This window comes from Podarcis pityusensis, assembly GCF_964106645.2.
Source record: "Podarcis pityusensis genome assembly, chromosome: 2".
Classification (NCBI taxonomy): domain Eukaryota; kingdom Metazoa; phylum Chordata; class Lepidosauria; order Squamata; family Lacertidae; genus Podarcis; species Podarcis pityusensis.
Genome location: NC_138029.1, coordinates 49,019,778 through 49,044,049, shown reverse-complemented (window position 1 = coordinate 49,044,049; position 24,272 = coordinate 49,019,778). Strand labels below are relative to the sequence as shown.

At 41.3% G+C, this 24,272-nt stretch overlaps 1 protein-coding gene across 5 annotated transcripts in view; it reads left to right on the top strand.

The window, feature by feature from the left end:
- The window catches only part of LOC308471314 (rho GTPase-activating protein 7-like), a 90,818-nt gene that overhangs the window by 45,542 nt on the left and 21,004 nt on the right, over nucleotides 1-24,272 (top strand). Inside the window, exons 1-2 of one of the 5 annotated variants that reach the window (XM_080995213.1) lie at nucleotides 18,926-19,101; nucleotides 21,988-22,130. The exons of 3 other annotated variants lie outside the window; for them this stretch is intronic. In XM_080995213.1, coding sequence (XP_080851339.1) covers nucleotides 18,941-19,101; nucleotides 21,988-22,130 — 304 coding nt within the window. In that variant the 5' untranslated portion in view covers nucleotides 18,926-18,940. Of the gene's footprint in view, nucleotides 1-18,318; nucleotides 18,548-18,925; nucleotides 19,102-21,987; nucleotides 22,131-24,272 lie in introns of those variants that run through there. One more of the 5 variants, XM_080995217.1, reaches the window with a different exon arrangement.

Here is a 24,272-nt window from a genome sequence, read left to right as displayed (position 1 = left end):
CAACAAACGAAGTATTTTAAAAATGTCCTAAGTCTTGAGTGCCGCCTTCAAAGAAAGCCAACCTAAGCAGTGCTGCCCCAGAAACTTCTCACCATCAGCAGTGGTGTCTGTGTGTGTGTGTGTGTGTGTGTGTGCGCATAATCACGTTTTCTAAGCATCTGTTTTTAATGCAGCAGTTTTCTGCTTCTTTCTACTACAGCTACTGCTACTAAGGCTTAGAAACATAGAATTGTAGAGTTGGAAGGGACCACAAGCATCATCTAGTAGTTCAACCCCCTGCAATGCAGGGATCTTTCGCCCAATGTGGGGCTCGAACCCACAACCTTGAAATTAAGAGTCTTATGCTCTGCCAACTGAGCTATCACACAATTGTTGCTTTTCCATTTCTATACTAAAGTCACAAATAAAGTTCACTGCTTCAGGAGTAGGAAACTCTTATGTGGTATGTGAAACATGCTTTAAAAGACATGGGAAATGTAAATAACACATCCGGTCAAGTTTGTGCTGCTTTAAAAAACTAACAGGAAAGCAAATGCTTAAATCAACAGAACACGTTAGCATTTATATGTTTACAGAAAGTCTTCAAATAAATCAGTTGTTGAAATAGCTTTCCAAATCTGAGAACTCATTTATTGTGCATCTAATTATCACTTTCTAATAAAATGCTATCAGTTTTTGCATTTTTTTAACGAATAGGTTTCTTTTAAAAAGTTATGAAGATATTTCACATAGCTGTGAATGGTAAAATCATTCACTTTTGCTCTCTTCCTGATGTTAGCCAGACAACTCAAGGGAAGCTGTGTCCTCTTTCACAATCTTAGATACTGCCTTAAAATATTTTTATGGCAAAGCAGTAAGAATGCTTTGTACCTCCATAGTAATCATCACCCCATTCAAAAATAACTGTGGGAAAGTTATACAAATTACATAAACACTTTTGATAGATCTCTATTGTTGAGAACTTGAGCCAAGATGGATTATCATAACTTACCGTAAGTGGCCACTCAGAACAGGGGAAGGGTTTAGTTCTTATGAGCTTTAATGGTGGCAAGGGTCTCTGAGATAGTGACTAGGTGTGCTTTTTGCTTAGTTTGTCAGCCCTAAAGACCAAAAAATGGTTACTATACCAATTTTGTATAATCAGGAAAGTGGGTGTTTCATAGTGTGTTTTTTCTATGAGATTACAAATGAGTCTGTCCCTTGAATCATATGTTTATTTAAGAAATAAATGCAGTTATATCAATCCATATCCACTATCTTCAAGTAAGGCACAGATCAGTCTGTTTACTGTGAATTCTGAAATTCAACGGGCTCTGGTACAGCAAAGGTGCTGACTGTATTTCAACAGGGTGTTATCCTTAATCAGGCTTGAGGCATAATCCTGAAATCTGACTGGAACCTATTGGACTGGAGCTACTACTAATGGATTATCCAGGCAATTGTTTCAAAGAATGACCCTACCACATGTTAGACTTGGGAGGAAAGTTATGCATAGTTTGATTCAGAGGTGTAGCTAGGAAGGGGTGGGGCACACTGGGAGCCACACCGCGGGGGCAGCACTTACCACAGGGCCTGCAGCATGCCTGAGTCACGCAGCTCTCCTGGGAGTGACGCGGTGGCTCAGACTGCCTGTAGGCCCCATGTTGCTTGAAAAAGCGGTTTGGGCACTGGGATTCCGGCACACCTTGCCCTGTCCCATGGGCACATTGCCCCATCCCCTGTGCGTGGCACACGTTCACAGGCCACGCATACCACCCTGGGCGCCCAAGCAGCTAGCTATGCCACTGGTCTGATTAAGATACAATAGTGTGATCTTCTCTATTTCACATGCAATGAATGGAGAGGATACTTTTCATGCAGGTAGTGAATGGAAAAGGTAGTTTTTCTGTAGAAGAGGAACTGTGTTGCAGCTGTTTGCTCCCCTTCCTTTAAAGTCTGTTTGCGTTCTAGCAAATAAGGTGATCATTCTTAGCTGTCCTTAGGGACAGAAAAGGAGGAGCAGAAATTGATGAGAGAGTCCCAAGAAAATGGCTCCATGGAGAAAAGTTGTGCTATCTAAAGGAATGTCTTCTCCAACATGAACCTACCTCCCAGGAAATACCTTCTCCAGGTGCTCCAGCCTAGGGGTGTGGTTACTGGATAGGGGGCCTTTTCGCTGGTGGTATTCAGATTATGGAACTCTCCTCCCTTGCCTGTTTAACTAGTGAGGCACCAGGGCAAAGTCTGTAGAATTCTCTCAGGCCTTTAGTAACTGTCCCCTTTTTATGGCCTGAGCTGCTATCTTCTTTTGCGTGGAAGTTGTCTGTTAGCTGCTTTTTTGTGGTATTTTTTGTTGTGTTATTGTAAGCCTGAGGCTTTTGCAATGAGTGAGCGAGAAATGGGGAAACCGCTTCAGACATCCCCTGGAGCTATTCATTTTCAGTTGTTGTGGATGATGGTCACTGCAATAAGGCACAAATAGGGGAGCTTTGCAATTTGACACTGTTTAAAACCATATTTACTATCAGGAGCCTATGTATGCAGAGTGGCATTTCTGATAAAACTCAAATCATAAGTGGTTTTATCTAGTGCTGCACCAACTGCATTCCATTCTGTCAGTGGGATTTGCTCTTTCTCTCTGTGCACCCAGAATCTGCTCTGGATGGTGCCCCAAAACTATTTGCATAAACACTACATAAATCTGGAGTGGAGTGGCTAAGATGGTTGGATGGTACCTTGTACACCTCTTTCTGGCAACTCCTACAGCCAAGCTGGTGCCAAATGCTGGTGTTTTCCATTGGATCACATCAGTGAGGCCAAGAGGGGGGCGGGTCTTGTCGTCTGGGCTACCCAAGATTTCCATACACACCGCCTAGGCTTTAGCCCCAGAAAGATCACTTTGGTACCTCTAATGCAGGGGTTTGCCTTCACCCCTGGAGGCACACTCCATTGTCTCTTGAGATGGACAGATGTCAACCATAATTGCCTGCATAGAAGTTACACTTCTGATGAAAGATGTGTGGTTTATGTGCAACAACTGAGTAATTTAAAAATGGTATGCATAAAAAAAATAGAGTTCCACCTTCTGGAAAAGCCAAATGCCTGTGTACGGATTGTAAAAATTTATCAACCAAAACATTATGAGGTACGCTAAAGTCCAGCCTCTTTATCTGCATAATCTGTTCAGTGTTGAAGCCATTTTGTTAGACCTCCTTCATCAAAATTTTCTGGAGTTGCTGAAAATCATTAAAATACTACAGGCCTCCTGTTAAGGCTACCATTAGCCTTTAAATATCTTAGAAATCATCTGTTGCTTTAACAAACATGCTTAGTTTCCTTCCTGCATTGTAACTCTATGACTGAATGAGAAAGCGTATTTCACATTCTTTGTGCAGTGATAAGTACAACCTTCTTCATCATAGCTGTGCTGTGCCGCACCTTCTAGGTGGTGCCAGAACATTTCTGCCGATTTTTCATAGCTATGACACTTGAAGAAATGTAGTAGAAAGGATGAGTGGAACTGTAGACTGATAATTAGTAGAAATCCACTGTTTCAAAATTGGTGAATGAATAGGGAGACAGGCAAAGTAAGTAGGAATGTCTTTAATCATCGCATTAATGTGTTGGTGGAAATGCCAAGAAAGTCAGCATTCACACAGAGCACATTCACTCACACGCAGATACGCAAAAAGGAAAGGCTAGATTAAGCTAGGCTGGGTGTTCCTTTTTAGTGTATCAAAAAAGAGGCAATTAGGGAAATTACTTGGACTTTCAAAAAGCTGTTGACAATTTCTGTCATCAAAGACTCCTGAGTAAGCTTAGCAGTCATGGAATAGGAGGAGGGGTGCTCTTGTGGATGAGAATGGGAAAAGTAGAAGTAGGAGAGAATAGGAATAACTACATAATTCACCAAATGGAGGGATGTATTATTATTATTATTATTATTTATTAGACTTCCATACCACCCTTCATTACAAGATCTCAGGTCAGTTCACAGGATAAAATACCAAGGGGTGTTGTTTATTATTTTATTCTTCTTTTATATTCTGCCTTACTTCCATCATGCAACTGAAGTCTGTGTGTACATGGGGTTTCCAGGCAGTTACATGCCCAGGTGCTGAACAGACTCCTAGAACATGTCTGTAGTTCATAGCTTAGTTGATGTAGGTAGGAGTATTATTGTGAAATGAAGTGGCAAGGGGATCACTAATGAAAGTTAAGCGTGTGTGTGCCAAGGAAACAAAAGTACCATATTACTCAAATGCATAACTTGCATGCATATTTTACCAACAGCTCATCACCAGTTGTATTTCATAACACAAGATCAGTTGGCTTTTGCATGTGAGGAGAGGGAAAGATAAGGTGCTTGAAAAATGTGTCTGCAAGCCAGGGCAAATTTGAAAATGCAGGCTTCGTGTAGAACAGCATCCGTTGAGGCCTTCTAGCCCCTGGCTGCCCCTTGTCTTTTTTATTTAAAAAAAATTATTGAATTTGTTGTCAAATATTTCCCATTTTTGCTACATTTTTATGTGATTTTTCAGCTGGTTCATCATTATTTTCCCCACTGCCCTCTCCCAGCAGCTGTCTGGTCTCACAAGGCTGAAAATTAAATCCTTCTCCTCATTGTTTTCTATTTTCAGGACAAGTAGGTGATTTTGCTTCCTAACCCAGAAAAGAAAAACATTTTTTAAAAATCCATTTAAAACACATTTTTGAACTTTGGTAGACCTCCTGATTCAAAGCTAACACTTCTTTTCTAGCCAACAATATGAGCTCATTCCAGATCTGGAAAAACAAAGAAAAATAAATACAGGGCACTTAGCGTTCTTATGTAACATCCGTGGATTTTTGGCACAGACCGTGTGGAAAGCTGCATGGAACTTATTAATACGGCTTGAAAACTGGGTGGACTTCCTTTTCTGTGTTTAACCTTCCCTAGCAGCAGCAGTGAAAGCTATATAACTAAAACAGTGCAGTGTGGTAATAAGGAGTTATCTTGCCAGAGTATTTCCTCCTCTTGTTTGAGCTCTTCAAAAGAGTTTCCTTTGGCTAGGATTCACTGTTTGCTTGGTGGTACAGAACTGGAGGGAACTTTTGCCACTGTTTAGCTATAATGAGGATCTGTGGTGGCTGATCTAGATATGTATGGGTGCCCCATATATCCTCACCCTGCCAAGCTGCTCATAAGGACATGAGAACAGTACTGCTGGAACAGACTAAAAGACTATCAGGTCCAGCATCCTGTTTTCCCACAGTGCTTTGCTTGTTCTCTAATCAGAACACTGGTTATCAAGCAGCCTTTTTTGCATAGTTGTTGTCAGGTGCAAAAAGGAACTCTTCCTCCATGCTTAAGCTAATTGTAAATATCAGATACCTGGTCTTTGGTTACCGCCATACCACCAGTGTTTTTCAGGAGAGTTTCAAGCACATACTGGAAATTTCAGTTTGTGCAGTTTAAGTGGTTTAAAGTGCCTCTGTCTCTAGCACAACAAATCCACTTTAGAATAATAATAATAATAATAATAATAATAATGATGAACAAACAGATGTTTTGTGGTTCAGAAAGCATTGAAGAAATGCATTGAAAAGTGTAGTGTGAACAAGTGATTAACAAGACATCTAAACACAGCAGAAGAAATCAAGATGACAGCTCATTGTCGTATAACAAACAAATCAGAAGAAATTCTCAGTGAAGACCACACATAGTCTAACCCAGGCTTCCTCAACCTCGGCCCACCAGATGTTTTTGAGACTACAATTCCCATCATCCCTGACCACTGGTCCTGCTAGCTAGGGATCATGGGAGTTGTAGGCCAAAAACATCTGGAGGGCCAAGGTTGAGGAAGCCTGGTCTAACCTCTGCAAAAGCTTTATGCAAGCAAATGTGGATGAATGCTCCAAAACATTATTTGGAGGAGCCTATCAACTCTCCTCCCTTTCTCCACCATTATAGCAGCTTGAAATCTTTCATTTGTGAATTAACATCAACATGAGCCAGGCACTGCTGGCCATCTTTTGCCAAAGCTTTCCATTACCTTGTGGGAATGCTGCATGGGCAGAGGGACTTGGCTTGGCTGAGAGACCTTTGGCAGACAGTGCAGCTGGGGTCGCAATCCAGTTTTAGCCTTTCCCTTTGCTCATGGAGCCCTCTCTTCTCTGTTTACAACAGTAAAAAGGTCCGCTGGCAACTGTGTTAATTGCTCACATGGAAAAATAACTTTAGTGTGTGTATTTTTAGCTGCATTTTTCTCCTAAAATTCAGCTGAAAACTAGGAGAAGGGTTGTGGTTGCTCATCTCTTCACAGAAAGCAAGTTGTGAGCCTCTCTCTCAGATACTGGAGGTCAATTTCAATTGACCCAAGGGTCTTTTCGCAGAAGACTCTTTTCAGGTCAGAACAGCTTGACCAGCCTATAAAACTGAAAAAGTACAAAACTTAATTTCTTCTGTGAGGTAGCTCACCTCAGTTGTCCTGCAGCTTACAGCTGTGAACCAGATAAAGGTAAGACTACTGATGTTCTGCATTAAAGTTGGTAGGACCATTATTGAGGGGGAAGGGCAGTAACAGTACTGACAAATATTATCTTACAGTTGCGTTCTGTGTGGGTGGCTGTGTGTCAGATACAATATATTAGTAATGTGCTCATATCAATTTTGCTGGTTTTGGGGTCTTTCTAATACAGTGGTACCTCGGGATGCGAACGGGTTCCGTTCTGGAGCCCCGCTCACATCCTGAATGGAACATAAGATGTGATGGTGTGTCTGCGCGTGCGCGGGTTGCGTTTTACCGCTTCCGCGCATGCGCGTGATGTCATTTTGAGCATCTGCGCATGCGCTCTGCAGCAACCCGGAAGTAATGGAGCACGTTACTTCCGGGTTGCTGCGGAGTGCAACCTGAAAGCGCTCAACCTGAAGCACATTCAACCCGAGGTATGACTGTAATAGTTTACTTGTGAGACCACAGAGTACATGCAAAGAGTACTGCTGGATTATTTGGAAATGCTGCAGTTAGGATTGTCTGACTCTTTGCACAGATGTCTTGTTAGAATGACACTTCTTTTGTGCTTGGATGACTTGGCTACATTCAAAGCTGTTGTCATGTGATAGCAGCCAAAAGCAGCTGTCTTTGTATTGATGACTGAAACCTTAAAGTGAACTTTCTTTAGAAGTGGGCTGTGATTGTGGTGTTAACTCCTTGTATACTTAGGAGTTGTTATGTGTGTGTGGAGAGGGGGGCAGCTTCTAAAAGCTTCCTGAATTGCAATGATGCTTTTACTATAGTATTCCTTCAAGTGTAGAATATCTTTTTTAATATATATTACAAATAGCTGGTGCAACCCCCTCCATTACCACCAAGCTGGATTGAGACAGTGAAGTGGGTGGACAGGGGCTGTGGGTCTTCCAGGTCTCATCTTTCACATCTGTCAAGCAAAAGCAACAAGACTAAAACCTCTGTCAGAACTGTAATATATATATATAACATTTTCTGAAAGCTCACACACAAACACAGATGGTGTATCCAAAACAGATGATGAATCACTATTGCTCATCTTTGCCCCCACCTCCCCAAGGCTTTTTCACCACCCCGTAATTTTAATGTGTGTGCTTGTGCTAATATAGCATCCACACCTGTTTGGGGGAATTGTGTGGGAAGCTAAGTTGCTGGATAGGTATTGGTTACTATTTCATTTAGGAATTTGTTACAATCTTACAGCATTTGCCTACACAAAACTTAAATTAGCAAGGAGTTAATTACTGTACCTGTGATGTGATGGAAACAACTATGAAAACCCTTCTTAAATTTAAACCAACTGTAAACAGTTTTGTTTCTAACCTCTGTGTACTCCAAGTTTTTATTTCAATTTATTGATTATAAGGCCCCCACCTTTTACTCTTGTCAAATTCCAGTAGGAATAGGCTTAAGGCAGGTATGGAGAACCTTTGACGCTTCAGATGCTGCTGAACTACAGCTCCCATCAGCTCCAGGAAGCATGGCCAATGGCCAGGGACGATAGGTATTGTAGTTCAGAAACTCCAGGAATGCCAAAGGTTCACAACACCTGACTTTAGGCTACATTGCTTAGGAGAATTACATATGTGTGCTATGGGCAAAGAAGGGAGCACATTTTGTACTTATCTCAAATCTCAAGGTAACATGCAATCAATGTGTGTTCCTCCTCTTGCTGCTGCTTTTGCTAACGTAAAACAATCCTGTTCCCCCACCTTTTCCCTTTATTCTTCTTCAGTAAGTACATCCTTACATTGTTAGCTACATCACACAGTCCCTGTAGCTGTTACTTGGTTAGACTGGCATGTTTGCACGTATCTGACTCTTGCTTTTGTTTTCTCAGTAGTATTCCTGTTTGCTGGCACATCCTACCCATTTTATTCTATGGAATGGAGAAGGCACATACAGACATACTTGTGCTTTGTGATATGGCCCCAGGAGCCAGCTTTTGTATTAACTGCTGAAACAAAAGACCAATTCATATGCAGTGTAAAAGCTGTCAAACCCCTTAAGATTTCACAATGTGAAACAGAGGGTTTACTTTGCTCTGCTTAAAGGGGATATTTCATCCAAAGCAAATACACCTCTTACTTGGGGGTGCAGGGAATAAGGTTAGTCAGTTGCAAAAGAATCTATCAGAAGATGCATCAGACTCTTGTCCTTTAAGCCCTGACTGGAATGTGCTTTATCAAGTTGAGTGCTGCCCAGCCATATTCTTTCCGAAAGTGCAGTCTGTAGTGCTAATAGTGTGGTACTCAAGTCTATGTGTTGCTTTTGGAGGGGGTAGAAAGGATAGCATTGCTGCAGGGGAGCAGCTGTGCTGCTTTTCACTCTGCACAACCCTCTTACTTAATTCTTTTTAAAAAAAAGAAGGGCTGCCATCAGAACATTGGAGGAAGCTGGAGGAGGTTAGATTCAAAAACCAAAGAAGTCACATGTCAGGTGCTTAGGAGATTTTGCAAGAACATCCCAGAACTGGAGCACTGAGTGCCCCTCAAGCAAAGGGGAGAGCTTAAAAGCTCTTTCTGCACCAGGTAACCCAAAGTGGACCCAGCACAAAACAAGCTTTTTAGTTCTCCACTTTGCTTGGATTTAACTGCACAAGTTCAACCAGCCTGCCTTCAACTGGGTTTGGTTGAGATTGCAGAAGTTAAATGTGCATAAGATGTGATCATACTGCATGTCATCCTGTCCTCACAGTGGCCGAACAGATGCCCGTGGGAAGCTTGGAAGCAGTGCAACAGCTCTCTCCTCGCAACTGCCATTCAGCTGCATACCTCTGACAGTGGATGTAGAATATAGCTGCATAAATGCTTTTGGGGAGCAAATGGGCCTTTATTTTGTCATCTCTACCTAGTATGTTATTTTACTTATCCATGTATCTATTGCAGCTTCTTTCTTTAGTGTAATTTTCAGTTCTGCCCTTGAAACATACTGCCAAGAATAATTTTCTTGTTTGTTCCCTTATGTAGATTAAATGTCCAAGAACTGTTGAAGATTTTTAAAAGGTGTGGTGGACTTGCATAGCTTCTAAGTGTCTCCTACTGTAATGTAATGGAGAAGTTATCACAGCCTAGATCAGGCTCTCCCTAGGTTGGCATGTTCCAGAGGATGCTGAGAATGCCCCTTAGGCACTGATGTGGGTGGGAGAGAGACTATATTGTGTTCTTGCATAATTTCTGTTCTGTTAAGATACATAATGAGGCAAAGACCAAAGTGCTTATGAGTCCTAGCTATTTTGTTACTGGATTTCTGTAGTTGCTCATCAACACATGCTCCCTACAAGCTTGCCAGACAAAACAAAAAATAATATGATACAGATGCCTTGTTGAGAGGTGAACAGCATGAAGTAGATGCATCTAATGCTAAACTGGGAATTACAGTCAAACCTCTTCTTACGTCCACCTCCGCTCGTGTCCATTTCACCCAATGTCCGCAGCAAACCCGGAAGTAACTGGCGGGTTTGCCACTGTTCACGCATGCACAGGAGCGGTGATCGCCGTTCGCACATGCGCAGAAGCGGGCAATCACCACCTGCGCCTGCGCACAATGGCACCTCTCCCAGCGACCCATTTCGACTTCTGGACTGCCTCCAGAACAGATTGTGGTCATGAGTAGAGGTTCCACTGTATGTATTTACAATGGAGTTCACTGAATAGATAAGAGCCCAGAACATAAAGCTAGACACACTTTAAAAAATGTTGCTACCTAGACTATGCGCCACCCCCAATCTCTACCAAGCAGTAGCAAGATCCCAGGGGGTCCAGGTGCTCACCCAGAGTTGTGTTTCCATTGGGAAATCAGGGCAAAGTGGAGACTAGTATCTTTAAGAAATATGGTTTATTGTACACATATTTGCACCTGATCTACTTTGGAGTTTGGAGCATTGCATGTTAATAGGGTCTTGTTTTCCACAGCAGTGCAACATTAGAGTCCAAGGCATCCTGCATACCCTCTTTATGCATCTGTCCCAGCCAGCGCAAGATGGTTCTGCCCTTCACAGCAGCTTATGGAGTTCTGCCCACTTCCTTTCTTCTTCCTAAATACTCCTGCTCCAAGCAGCAGCTCCCCATCTATCTGCTTGCCCACCTTATCTAGACCTCTGATTTTAAAAAGACAGTATTTTTTCTAATGTGACATCACATCCTCCCCATCACCTTGGCAGCTTCCTGTCCTCACCAGCAGAGCTTCCTACCTGGTTGATGGATTCAATCAACCAGGTTATTGTGCTTCTGTCCCAGCTGTCCCAGTTTGGTTAATGACTTGTTTCTAGCACCTTTTTTCATTCTTCAGGACTTCTATCTCAGGTGAGGCCCTGGCCTGGCATCTTCCCTTTAGTACTCCAAATATTATCTAAATTCTATCATTTATTCATTTCTACAATTCGCTAACTCTAGCAGTTATAAACTTTGCTTTGTGTCCACAATTATAGCTCAAGCAGTTCCTTTGAATATTCATGGTAAGGGAGAGCAAGCAGGGTTTCTGGTGGTGGCATGATTACATAGGGAATAGTCTAGTGATATCAGAGTTCAAATATGTAGCGGGTGGGAGGGGGTTGGCTCCAAATGACTCCAGTTGTTGGAACAGTGCCGGTCTTGCATTGCTAGTGTAGTTTTCTGGAATGTGTGTACTCTACAAGTTGCTTTCCTCTGAAGTATAGGATATTAGAGTTCAGGGGCAGTTATCTTAAAAAAAAAGAGGGGGGGAATTAAAGGAAGAAAATACATGAAAGGAAGAATAATTGATCCCAGGGATATACCTGTGGCATTTTGGAAGAGAAGAGGGACCCAGTTTTCTGAAACATTAGTGATCCAATATTATTTTAAAATGTGTACCCTGACAAACATGGCTCATGGAGTCCTTGATGCACCCAGTGCACAATTATTACACCCACCTGACTTCTCTGAATGTTGAAAAGTTTACAGCTGCAACAGAGTTAGTGTCCTTTTGGAAGGAGGTCACTGGAGGCTTATAGCAACTGGCACTATCTGAGTTGATTTACTAAATATTCAGGTTGGACTACATATGGGGAATCTGTGGCCCTCCAGCCCCCAGCCAGCATGACGAATGGTCAGGTACAATAGGAGTTGTAGTCCAAGAATATATGGAGGGCTACTGGTTCCCCATTAAATACTTCAGTAGCCAAAGTCTACTGTCCCACATATTATCCCCATAAAGTGATGGGCCCCCAAATGTTTACAGAACACAAAGCTCAGTTCTCCATTTGCAATTTGTCCGCAAGCACATATGCTGCCACTTGAAAAGGAGAAAAAGCAGGTTTTAGTTTCAAGAAGAACCCAGCTGCCTACTCTGAACAATTGTGTCTGAAGTGGCTGGGTAGGGATTTCTAGGGCTTACGCATGTCCATCAGTTAACGGCTGCATCAGTATTGGGATTTTTTACAGACTGCACCTGCACTGAGGGTGTTTTTAAAGATGTTTTTAATTGCCCTTTTATTGTTTTATTGCTTGTTTGCCGCCTTGGGATCCTTTGGGACAGGCATCTCCAAACTTGACCCTCAAGCTATTTTGGAACTACTATTCCCACAATCCCTTACCACTGGTCTTGTTAGCTAGGGATGGTGGGAGTTGTAGTCCCAAAACATCTGGAGGGCCAAGTTTGGCCCTGCCTGCCTTGGGAGAAGGGTCAGGATAAAAGCATAAAAACATGATAGATAAAAAATAAAATTGCATTTTAATTCTACCTAGCCCTTAGTCTGATCTTCTTTTTAAATTGGACATGAAGCAAGCTAGGCAACCCAGCTTTGTCCCTTGGAGAAGACACAGTAAGCCAAAATCTGGCTTGGGAAAAGGAATGCATATTCTTCTTCAAAAAAATAGTCGGGAGGTGGAGTCCAGGCTTGATTGTGTCAGCTGTAACATATCTGGCAGTTAGGATTGTCCCCATCTGCCCTACTTAGGGCCTAAGAGATTATTTTATAATCTTTAAATAGTTTGGGAATTTTGTTTAAAGTGAGCTGCTTTGAGATGACTTGCAGGATAATTCATAACCAAATAAGGGTATATTTGTCCCCAAGACTGCTTCCATTTCGTAGATACTCCATATATTGTGGAGAATCCCTAAACTAGATTGCATTTCGAGATCCCAGGTGTATATGATTACATCTGTATTACTTCAGTTTAGCAAATAACTAGAATTTGCAGTTTAAAAGCTAGGTTGAAATTAGTCCCACCTTTGTCACTAAACCGTACAGAATCTGAAATACTAAGCAGTTGAGAAATAGTTTTGGAGACACCAGTCGTTTATACGAAACAATTATACAAACAGAAAGCTACAATGTTAACATATTTTGTTTTCTATTTCAAGTCAGCTTAGCAAATATCTGAGAAATGAGCAAACTCATAATTATTAAGTTCTCTTAACTAATAACTATAACCTTTCAGTTTTCCCCATGTTCCTCTGCCTTTTCTTAGCATGATCTAGAGGTGTGTTTTAAATTGTACTCAATTTAATACCTTATCGCTAATACCTTATCGCTCTCCTTTTCTGTGACTGGCTAATCACTTTGACATAGCTGGTCCTTTTAAAGACTATTCTGGTGTGCATAACTTCAGGTAGCATTGTGCTATATGAATCAGGGGGCTTGGAAAGCAAAGCAAGTAAAGGGAAAACTTGAAGCAAGTCTAATCTGGTTGCTGAATGGATCAGATAAATACGGGGCTGTTGTTTGTTGAGGCTTTGCCATCTGTGCTGTGAGCAAACACTTGAAAAACTTGCACCTTGTAGCATCTGTGTGGGTAGGTGCATTGCCAGTCCTATTTAGGTAGGTAGGAATCTCTCTACGGGACAGTTTATATATTTAACAAATCCCACTTTACATTAAATATAATTTAAAAGAGAATAAACATTTGGTATAAATATACAGTGTGTGCTTAAATCACACTTGTGCTCTTCCTCAAATCTGAAGGGAGCTAGGCAACATGCTGTTCACCAAATACTATAGACTACAACTCCTGTCAGCCCCAGTCAGCATGAGAAGTGGGCTGGGATGTTGGGAACCGTAGTTCACAACCTCTGGAGGGCACCATGTTGGCTACCCTTGGGACAACTATTGTCATTTTAAAATAGACTTAAATGCATAGCATTAAAAATGCTTCATAAAAGCGAGTGACATCCAGCACAACAGTTCTGCATCCCTCAGCCCAGTTTTATAGGAATTCCGCTGGTAAGAGATCATCTGAATTCGGGCTGCCATACGTCTGGATCTTCCCAGAGATTACTGTGATTTCAAAGGTGGAATTGATTTCCGGGGGGAATTTCCGAAAGGTGATGCTTTGTCCTTGATTTTAGGCAAGTCAAGTCAACAATTTCAGTGGTTTCTCCCTAAAAAAACCCAACAACAACAACTCAACGACTTTCAGGGTGTCCTGGTTTTTACTTTTTTAAATATGGCAACCCTATCTGAATATATGTTTTTGGATTCTAGTTGTGAACATCCCCCACCCACCCACAACTCCTCTTACAGCAATGAATGATAAGGAAATCCTTGAAATGCATGCTGACAGTTGAGCAATCCTAAATGCTGAAGTTTGCTACTGATGAAACCACAAACTATTTTTGTCTAGACTAAATCCATTAAAAAAAAAATATTATTAATCCCAGCTAGCCAGTTAAATTAGGACACCTGATTACAACACAATGGGAACTTGAAGTAATGCTGGTAATCTTTGTGTTTCTTTCCCCACCCCTTAACTCTGTGTTTAGGCATCTTCCTTTTAAAAGTGAGAGAGCCTTGGACCTGTACAGAGATACCATATATGCTCTTAAGAGATCACACTCTTTGAACTATTGAGGGCCTGTGAACATTTTGTTGATTTATTTATCCCACAATTTATAAGCTTCCTTTGAAACTAGTGCACTCAAAGCAGATTACAAAGTAAACTACAATTAAAACAACCTCCACAGTATGATCTTGCAAATTGCAGTATGATCATACAAATAAAACAAATGGCATAACAGCAGTAATTTAAAATGTAATGATAATAATAATAGGCACTAATTAAGTACATAAGTGTCTTGTTGGATCAGACCAAAGGCCTACCAGGCTCAGCAACCTTTTCTCACAGTAGCCAACCAGATGCCTTTAGGAAACCAATCAGGAAGACCTGAGTGCAATCTTTTCCTGGCAACTGGTATTTGGAGGGGTAGAACATAGCCAAAATGGCTAGTACCCACCCATAGCCTTATTGTCCATGAATTTGTCTAATTCTTTTTATAAAACCACCCAAATTTTGTGTTGTTATTTATTCCTGTATCTGCCTATGAAAAGGCTGTCATGTTTGAGCATGTTAAGGCAGCACTGGGAAAACACATTACTTCTCATTCCCAGCCATTTTGTAATTGGGAACCAGCAGATTGTCTGATTCTTCCGGTCCCCACCCTTGACCCCAAGGTGTTGCAATCCCTTGTTTGCAGAGTGTTTTATGTAAATGCATCTATATGAAGTGTGAATAGGATATGCATATCTGTCACACAGGTACAATTGCTTAGGATCTGGCCTTTCTGACTCTTTGAAGTTCACATTCAGTGGCAAACTTGAGATTATTATAGATAATATGTGAAAGCTTGGTGAGCCAGATAAGAAATCCACACATTTCTCTAAAAACATATTTTTAATAGAAAAAGGGTGACCTGTAGGTGGATTTTTGTGATTAGAGTTAAGCATAGGACATTCTTGGGAACAGATAATGGTTTTCACACACACACCCCACACCCCTCAATTTTCTACATGTAGCTCCTGGCAAAACATAGGTGCAAAATAACACACCAACCTTACATAATGTAGAATAAGATACTTGATCATATCCCAGAATTGTGTCTGTATTTTTGTAAGTCAGCTCACTGATACAGGAAGTTGAAGTTTTTCAAACACAGCTGAGATCATATAGAAGCTAATTGCATTATGCAAAACAGCCTTTGACAATTAATTTTCAGTGGGTGTAAATAGAATCATTTGGAGAACTGCCAAACAGCTAGTGCATGCAAGCCCTTAACGGCAGGCTGAAATAAGTGAAATTTAATTTGTAAGTAAATTCCATTACGCTTAAGTGGCTAAACAACTGTCTAAAAAGCTATACACCATTATGCAGTTTGTTTGCATACAAACTGGTATTTACAGGCAATAATGGCAATATCTCACTCTTAAAAAAGGGTTGTATGACGGAAGATTTGGTGTAACGTTGGCTTGTGTTCTTATAGGGACAGCTTGCATGCTGGGTGGGTTTATGTTTTGAACGTTATGTTGAACTACCCACAGAGTATCTTTTACAACTTTAGATAAGCAGTGATTCTTTGAAGATGTGGGTGTTGTGGTATAAATGCCCACAAGTTTACATGCCCACCCACACACTTTTTTTTATTTCTGTTTTTAATTTTCCTTTCATGTGTCATTTCATGCCCATCTTACTGCTTGGGTGGAAGACTAACTAAACAATCCACTATGTTTGCGCAGAAGTAAGTTGCACTGATTTCAGTGAAACTTAGTCCAATGCAAGTGAGTATTGTACCGTAGCCTTACTTTTAAATGTGGAATCTTAAAAGTGCTTCCTCTTGACTAGAGTCATCCAGAGCTTTAGCTATGAGGTTAAGATACCTCACCATTTCTGTGGTGTGTGTGTGTATAAACTGCATTTAATTTCCTCTGCCCTACCTACTTAAGAAGAGTACATCTAGAATGTATGTAAAATAAGCACAGAGATAAGAAGTGCAATTTGTCTCTGGTCATATCTAAATGAATAGAATTTAATTACTTGATGAATTCAGAAATTTTACATTGGAGCCTTCCTTTGAAATTCCTTTGTTCATGTAGCAGAGTGTTAAGACTGAAAACTTCTACTGATTTTTGAATACTCCCATTTCTGATGTCATTTATGCCTATTGATTCTTTTCCATAAGGACTGGCCTTTTTTTACTTATTATGTAGAATGCAGAAGGAGATTTCTAACACATGACATATATCACATTGGAAGATAAGCAGGTGATGTTGTGGCTCTCATTATGATGTCCTGTAATAGTGTTGCCTGACGACATATGGATTTGTTGCAGGTACTGGTTCCTCTGTGTGTGTTTGTTTTGTGGTCTTTTATTGCTGGTAAATAGCTATTTTGGGTTAGTGGGCTGTAAGTGACCTATCACCTACAGCTTGTGAAAAGGAAGTGTCATTGTCCAGGTTAGACTGTAGGTCCTTAATGGTATGTTTGGCTAGTTTTAGCTGGGACCTATAGATGACAGGTGGTCATTTTTTTCTTCTGTACTAGACTGTTCCTAAGTATCAATGTTTCTTTGTTAATCTGTTGGTTTTTACTTAATTAGAAGGTTTTGTAACCTTAAGCTGCATACACACACCATACATTTAAAGCACATGGCTCCCCCCCCCAAAGCCTGGGAATTGTAGTTTGTTGCAGGTGTTAGAACTTGTACATCTGTGAGGGATAAACTACAGTTCCCAGGATTCTTTGAGGAAAGTCATGTGTTTTAAATACATGTTTTATATGCAGCCTTAAGAAATGTACCTTCTGCCTCTGATGAATTAGACTCTGGGCCACAAAATATTAGTCCATAATCAACATGTTAGCCTTTAAGGTGCCATAAGACTCTTGTTGTTCTTGTGAATTCAGTTTCTTAACTGAAGCATAGGATAAATAAATGCTTGACCTGACAAACTGGTTTTAGGAAGCTTATTGAGTGAAAGGCTCTGTTGAGTAATAAAAAGAGCTCTGGAACTGTGGTGACCCAATACTTGATAAATTCCTAATCTAAATTCAATTCGTGTGCCGATAAGGAAACAAATGTCCAAACTTACATATGCCATTTTATGCCATTTTAGTCAAGCTGCTAACTAGGGATATCTCTGCAATAGCTAAAAGACAGGCCATGGAATCTTACTCTTTAGAGGTTTTCAGAAAAGAACAGGGAAAGAACTTCCTCCCAACTGGCTACTGAAGGTCATAGGCAGAAGTCTTTCCAAGGCACAACAGCCCTGTTACCTGGAGGCAACAAGGTGAGAGAATGGGCTATGTGGTTAAATCAGTGCTAAGAGTGTCCCTGTCCTCAGGCTCACAATCTAAAAATACACAATACACAGGAAGGAGGTATATGTATTATTATGGGTATGGTTGCAGGGAGCTGACGTTGCTAGTGGTACAGTTCACACCCAGTGGCTACCTTGCTGATGCAAATTTACTATGCCAAAATCTTTGCTTCAGGTTGCACAGCACCTTTTCTCTATTCAGGAATGGCACTGGTTGCTTAACATAAGGCTGGGTTTCCCTTTGTTGTGGAAAGCTACTCCCATCCTCCCTGATCTGGCTGAGGTGGTTGAGAGTTCTGTATCCCTGCTGCCCATTCTGGCTGCCCTGACCTCCCTCCCTGTGTTAGTGGCTGGGTCCCCCACCAAACTCAAAAACAGAACAGGGCAGTCAGCTATTCATTGACAAGGGGAAGAGGCCACCCTGAGAAGAGTATGCTGGAGTAGGCGGGTCATGGGCTTCATCCAGCAAGCTGTTGTGGAAGCTTATTGCCCAAAGATGGAACAGAAAGGGGGCATCCTTATGTCTTCCCCCACCCTGTATTTTCATGCAGAAAATTAAATCCTCGAGGCACTGATATAGATAAGCTCCTCAGGCCCTCCTGGCACGTCGCTGTCAGTCACGTCCACAACAGCGACCGTGCCTACTTATTGTCCGCCCAGCCCAGCCCAGCCCCTCGCTCGAGGAGAGGAAGTCGCCAGGTGCCTGCCAGGCTGAGGCAGCCGCCTCCTTCCCTCAGCGCTTCGCCGGCCGCCCAGAGAAGTTGGCGGAGTGGGTGGAGCCGGGGTGGAGGCAGCAGCGCCTCGCTCCATTCGCCTCAGTGGTGCCGGCGGGCGCGTCGTCTCTTTTGCGCAGCGGCGGGGCGGGATCTGTGCCTTCGGCGAGCCCTTCACAGCCTCTGTCACGCTCCCGGCTCCCGCTCTGGTTTCCTTCGGCGGCGATGAAGTGAGCTGGAGACTGAAGCTGCTCCGTTTTCGCTCAGCGCTCAGGACCGAGGCGGGATGATCCTCACGCGTAAGTGGCTTCGCCTGGGGGAAGTTCTGGCGGCGAACGAGGCGCCTTCAAACGGAGAGCGGGAGTTTGGGGAGACCGAGGAGCCGCAAGCGCCACGCGACAGGGAGGGGGTTGTTTCTCGGGAAGGGGCTGCGGGTTTTCCCCGCGGAGGACGAGAGGTTTTCCCAGACTCGAGGAGGATTTTGTGCCTGGGTCGGGTAGTTGCCGAGCTTGGCTTTTCGCTTGGGGTTGGCTGGGTTATTTGAAGGGGTTGAAGTTTGGGGAACGAACAGGTTTGTTTGCGCGCATGTTGAACACAAACGCGACCCCTTTTTTTGCAGCGGGGCGGGGTAAGATACTAGTTTCAGTAAATATAACGCACATTGACTGCAGAACGTGTTTTAGGAAAGATGTATGCCGTTAATAGTGTTGCGAAATACGAACTCACTCGAGCATGGTGATCCGGCAGAGATTGTGCCTCGCCGTAAAACAAATCCATCGTCTGCGCCCCGTTTTGTCACGTGTGGAAGCTGGCAGAAGCTGGCTAGCTATCTTTCCTGGAGCGAAGCTTTTGAGTGAGTGAGAGCGTTTTCTACTTACCGTAAGTGAAAGAATAATAATACTAATCTGCCACTGTTGGGCTTCTAAACAGCCCTAACTCAGCTCTGAAGAATGTAGGTCAGCAGTAGTGGAACATTTAAGGTTAGTTCTCTTCTTTGCAATCCAGACAGTTGGGAAAGGATCCATGGAACTGATTTAAAGCTGAATCTTCACTCTCACACAACTATCTAATAAAACCAACGTGACTCAGGCAATAAGTAGTTGCCTGATATATTATGAGGGATGTTCCCACTCCATAGAGACAGAAGTGATGCTAACAAGTTTCCAATGAGCACCTTTGATATTAGCAGAATGAAGTGCTGCAACCTGCAATTTTGTACATGGAGGGTGAGACTGAAGAGAAGACCTCCTATTCTAGACCATATATTCTGGTACCCTCTATCTCAGTGATTCCCAGTTAGGGGTCCAGGGACCCCTGGGAGTCTGCAGAATACACCCAGGGGGTCTGTGGCCCCATCCATTGCCTCCCCCAACTATTTTTTTGGTCATTTTTGCGTGGTAATATCACAAGTTTTATGGTATGTTTTAGCACTGTGCGTTTTTTAAATATATTGGCCAAAATTGGTTTCAAAATCACACCGCAGTAATGATTTTGACCCAGCAATACATCACTCATTGCATGAGGAAGAGCAGGGGCAGCCAATTTCAAGGCACTGACTGCCACCACCCATTCAATCCCTGTGGCTGTTCCTTCCCTCATCCCCATGCCTGATCTCCAATTTCAGACATTGGGATATATCAGAATATAATGATGCTTAACTACTGATATATCATGATGTTGAAAACCAGATAATCGCTCAGCCATATGTTTTTTAGCATACCTAAAATCTTTTGCTTATTAGGGGCAACCCGACGTTTTGTTTAAAAAATTGCTTTGCAGAAGTAGCTACCATAGTTGTCAAAATTTTCAAAAGTTGTGGGTCCGTGGCTTGGCTTTTGAAAAATAAGGGGTCCTCAGTAATTAGCAAATTGGGAACCACTGCTCTATCTGAAAAGATGACTTCTTAGTTATGCAGTACTTGCAAAATACTTTTTGATTTTACCTTACTATTCTGATACAGTAGGTACCTTGTGAATTGGAGCTCACCAACACCACTGATGACAATGGTGGATGGGAAAGTGACTTGTACTTAACAGTATGGTCATGTGTATGCCAGATTTTGAGCCATACCTTTTTCTTGACACTTTTGTGGAACAGCAAAAATGCTCAAGTATGTGGCTATCCAGGAGGAAACTTGCTGCTGCTTCACTCCTCCCGGCCACTGCTGTGTATCCAAGGCCAGGGGAGGAGCAGAGTGGCAGCAATTTTCTCCCTTAGTACCCACACACTTGCCCCTTCTAAGTCCTAGTTTGACTTAGCATTAAATTTGAACCAGACCATTCTATGATAGTCTGAGCATAGATTTAAATGAAGAAATACTTCCTTAAGGCATGATGTGGCATCCAAAGGATAGTTGGTTTAGGTTCATTCAACTTTATTATGATTTTCATAGAGATATATATGCAATAAAATAAAATAAGCTTATCTGTCTGAGAACAGTATGTGAAAACATTTATTTTTGGGAATAGGTGCTTTATTGGAAGGACTAATAAAATTAATATGCAGCATGTCCTTGCCTTACTGGTAACTCCCCAGCCGCAGACACAGCCAAGAACAAGAACAATACAACAGAAGGCTGCACAAAGGGTCTTGTCAGAACAGTTGCTGATGGGATAGACTCTGGTTCTATAGGTAATGTGCATTTCAGTGTGTGACATCTGGCTGTTGCAGCTGTCAGGCAGATAGATCCCATGCATATTGACTGGTTCTGGAGCAGATGGAGGGCGTTGGAGGAAGAACAATAGAGTTAAGTTTCCAAGAACAGGAGGAGTAGGAGGCAAAAATATTAGTTTAGTTCTGGGGCAGTTTGCTTTTTATTCTTCAGAACTAGCAAACACAATGTTTTGTTTTGTTTTTAATTGTGTTAGGCTTTTTGTTTTGTTGCACAATGAGATTAGTATGCAAAAGTGAAAACCTACAAGTATTGGTATAAGTAGCAATGGGAGCAAAACTATCATAATGTATTTTTTCCCCAAAGCTGGGAGTCTTGTTCCAATGGTAAAACATAGGATTGTAGTGCCAGTTCTATATAAAATGTTTAGATTATTGAAATGTGGTGTTGTACATGCAGCTACCTGTAAAACTCTATGGGAGATTCAGTTAGTCCAAAATAGGGCTGCAAGGTTGTTAACTGGGATTGGACTTCTACCTTTGGTTATTGCTTTTAGCCAGGTTACTTCCCATATGTTACTTCCTGGACCTTGAGGTGATTATTAGTAACCTTCTCCAAGTGTCACTGCCAAGTGAGGTCCTGTAAGTGACTATGAGTCAGAAGGGCCTTCTCTGTGACCACCCTGGTTGCAAAATGCTATCCCCCAATGAGGCTTCTCTGAGGCCCGCTTTGTATTTATTTTGGCACTAGGCAAAAACATTTATTTCCCAAGCTTTTAATGGGTAGTTTAGGACCTTTTTAAGGTTTTGAGGTCTTGACTGTCTAATTTGCCATGATCTGTGGAGTGTTTGTATTTTTATTGTAATTGTATTTTAAATTAGCTAGATCTAGACTTTGCCTTCCATGAATAGAAAGGCTTGTGATCTAGTAGAAGAATCCTGCTGATGGAATGGGGAATGAAACAACATTTGTTTATTTCCCCCACCCTTTACAGCCCTTATGCCCCACTGAAAATATGCTCTGTAGGGGTTGGGGGATTCTATGCAGTAGCATGAGAGGTGGCACTGGGGGTTATAGAAGGAAGTGGGATTCATTGAAAATACTACCGTCACTGTTTTCTCCTGGCAGGAGCATCCTGAGCAGAACTTCACCAGGTGATGCTGCTACCAGTGCCAGCAAACTTTGGAGCCAAACCCTTTTGCTTGCATATTGTGTTAACAGTTTTTATGCACAACAGATACAGAGGGGCATAGAAATACCACAAGCTAATGGTATACTGTACTTTCGATTGGAATTAACATTCAATTGATAATCCAGTATCATTTTCATGTGAATGCAATAATCAAGATGTAAAGCAACAAAGAACAGTAGAAGAGAAACATTCTGCTTTTGAGACATGTATGGGCATTTTGAAATCTTAATATGGAACTAAATGTTTGAGATTTACTCAGTTCTTTCAGGTCTCCACTACCCCACGACATGGGAAGCTGGAAATGGTGGTTGTGCATCGGATATGATTGTTGTGAAATTCAAACGTAGTTTATGCATATAATTGGTTCTCATTTGCATCTAAGCTTAAAAACTGTGTATAAGATATAAAGCTGAAAGAGGTGGCCAGGTGATGAACTTAAATCAGATGTCAGTAGAATGACATTTCCTTCTCTAACCACCAAAGATAGTTAAAAATGAATTACTTAGTGTTTGTATATATGTTTACTGTCAACTAGACATTTTTATATTCTGTAGCTTTAAACAAGGGTCTTTTAGAAGTAAGTACCAGTTTAGATTGTTAAAATGAAATACTTGGACTATTAGTTTTTATTTTTTTATTTTTAAAAGTTTTCAATAATAAAGCATTGTAACAAAGCACAAATATCAAAAGTAACCAATGCTCAAATATGTTAGACAATGGTAAAGGACAGGCATTATTCCTACTTGCATTTCTATAAAATAAAGTTTGATTTTCATTCTTCTGGCTGCTACGTGATTACTTTCTGCTTGTGTGTTTAATGTATTTTCACAGTAATCACAATGATGCATGCAATTAGAAGTGGATATGCTATTGAAATAACTGGAATGGAAGCATGCTAGATTATGTTAATCAGTTTTGCATTAGTTTGCTTCATACCTAAGGGGAAGCTGGCTTAATTTTCTTCAGTACTAGTTGTAAATGTTGCTTAAGGAAGATTTGGTATCTTTGCCTCAGCACAGAAGAAAATTAATAGCACATTCTTCCTGTTTTCTCAGGCACAGACTGATCTGACCTGGTAGCATCCTTTTTAAAGTATTTGTCCTGTATAGCACTCAGAATGAAAAATTAACCAGAATTCATAACACATGTTTGTATAATTTCTCAAAAGGATCTAGCAGTGATAAGTTTTATTAAGGAAGAACAATTCATTTTGAACTTCTGCTTGTTCTTTAATCTTTGAGTAATGAGGCCTGCAGGAAGTGGAAACATTCAACTGTTCAAATGTTTAGAAAGCCAGGAAATGTGTTACATACAAAGAGTAGGGGGTCATGTCAGAGCTGACTCTGGAATCTTGCGCTATATGCCAGTGGTTCCATAAAATATATTTAAAGCCCTGTCATCTTTTTTTCCTTTAGCAAATGCCACTCAATGGAAACTAGAAAACAAAAGACTAATACTGGAGCATTCTTTGAAAAGGCAGCCCGGGAATGAGCTACACAAAAGAAGTTGTCCAATTTGAATCTGTCTCCTGCTAAACAAGCTTCTTTTAAGTAGCTTTTCACACAAAAAAAACCTAGGGCTTGCCGCATATTTTCTCTCTATTGGTGGCATGTATGTGAAATAGGACCGTCAACATATCTATTTTTATGAAAACAGACTTTGCTGACTAGCTGATTTAGGGTGTTCATGCCAAATGAGATATCCCTGGCTCTTTATAAATTTCAGTATGTGTGGCTCCATGTGGCTGGTCTCAAGTCTTCAGCCCCATGTTGATGTGCTGGAAGTGCATAATTTTGAGCAGGGAAGCTTGTTCATTGAATACTTGGTACTTAGCTAGTCCCACGTAAAGCTCCTGCTTCTACACTCCACACATCTTTCTTAAAAGTTTACCTGCCTTAGACTTAAAATCATTTTTGTAAAGGAAAGGTGTTCTCCATAATATTGTTTTGGAATTGCCTATACCAATAAAAGTTGGTTAATCGTCAGTGTGGAACTAGGACAAAATTATTATTATTATTATTATTATTATTATTATGATTATGATTATGAGAGACTGAAAATTTGTTTAATAAGATACAAAGCAAAACTTGTGAGACTCTGGAAATATTTTTTCATACTCTTCTCTATAAGCTGATAACTTAATGATGATGATTATTTTGAGGAAAGGTACACTATAAATTGGGACGCGGGTGGCACTGTGGGTTAAACCACAGAGCCTAGG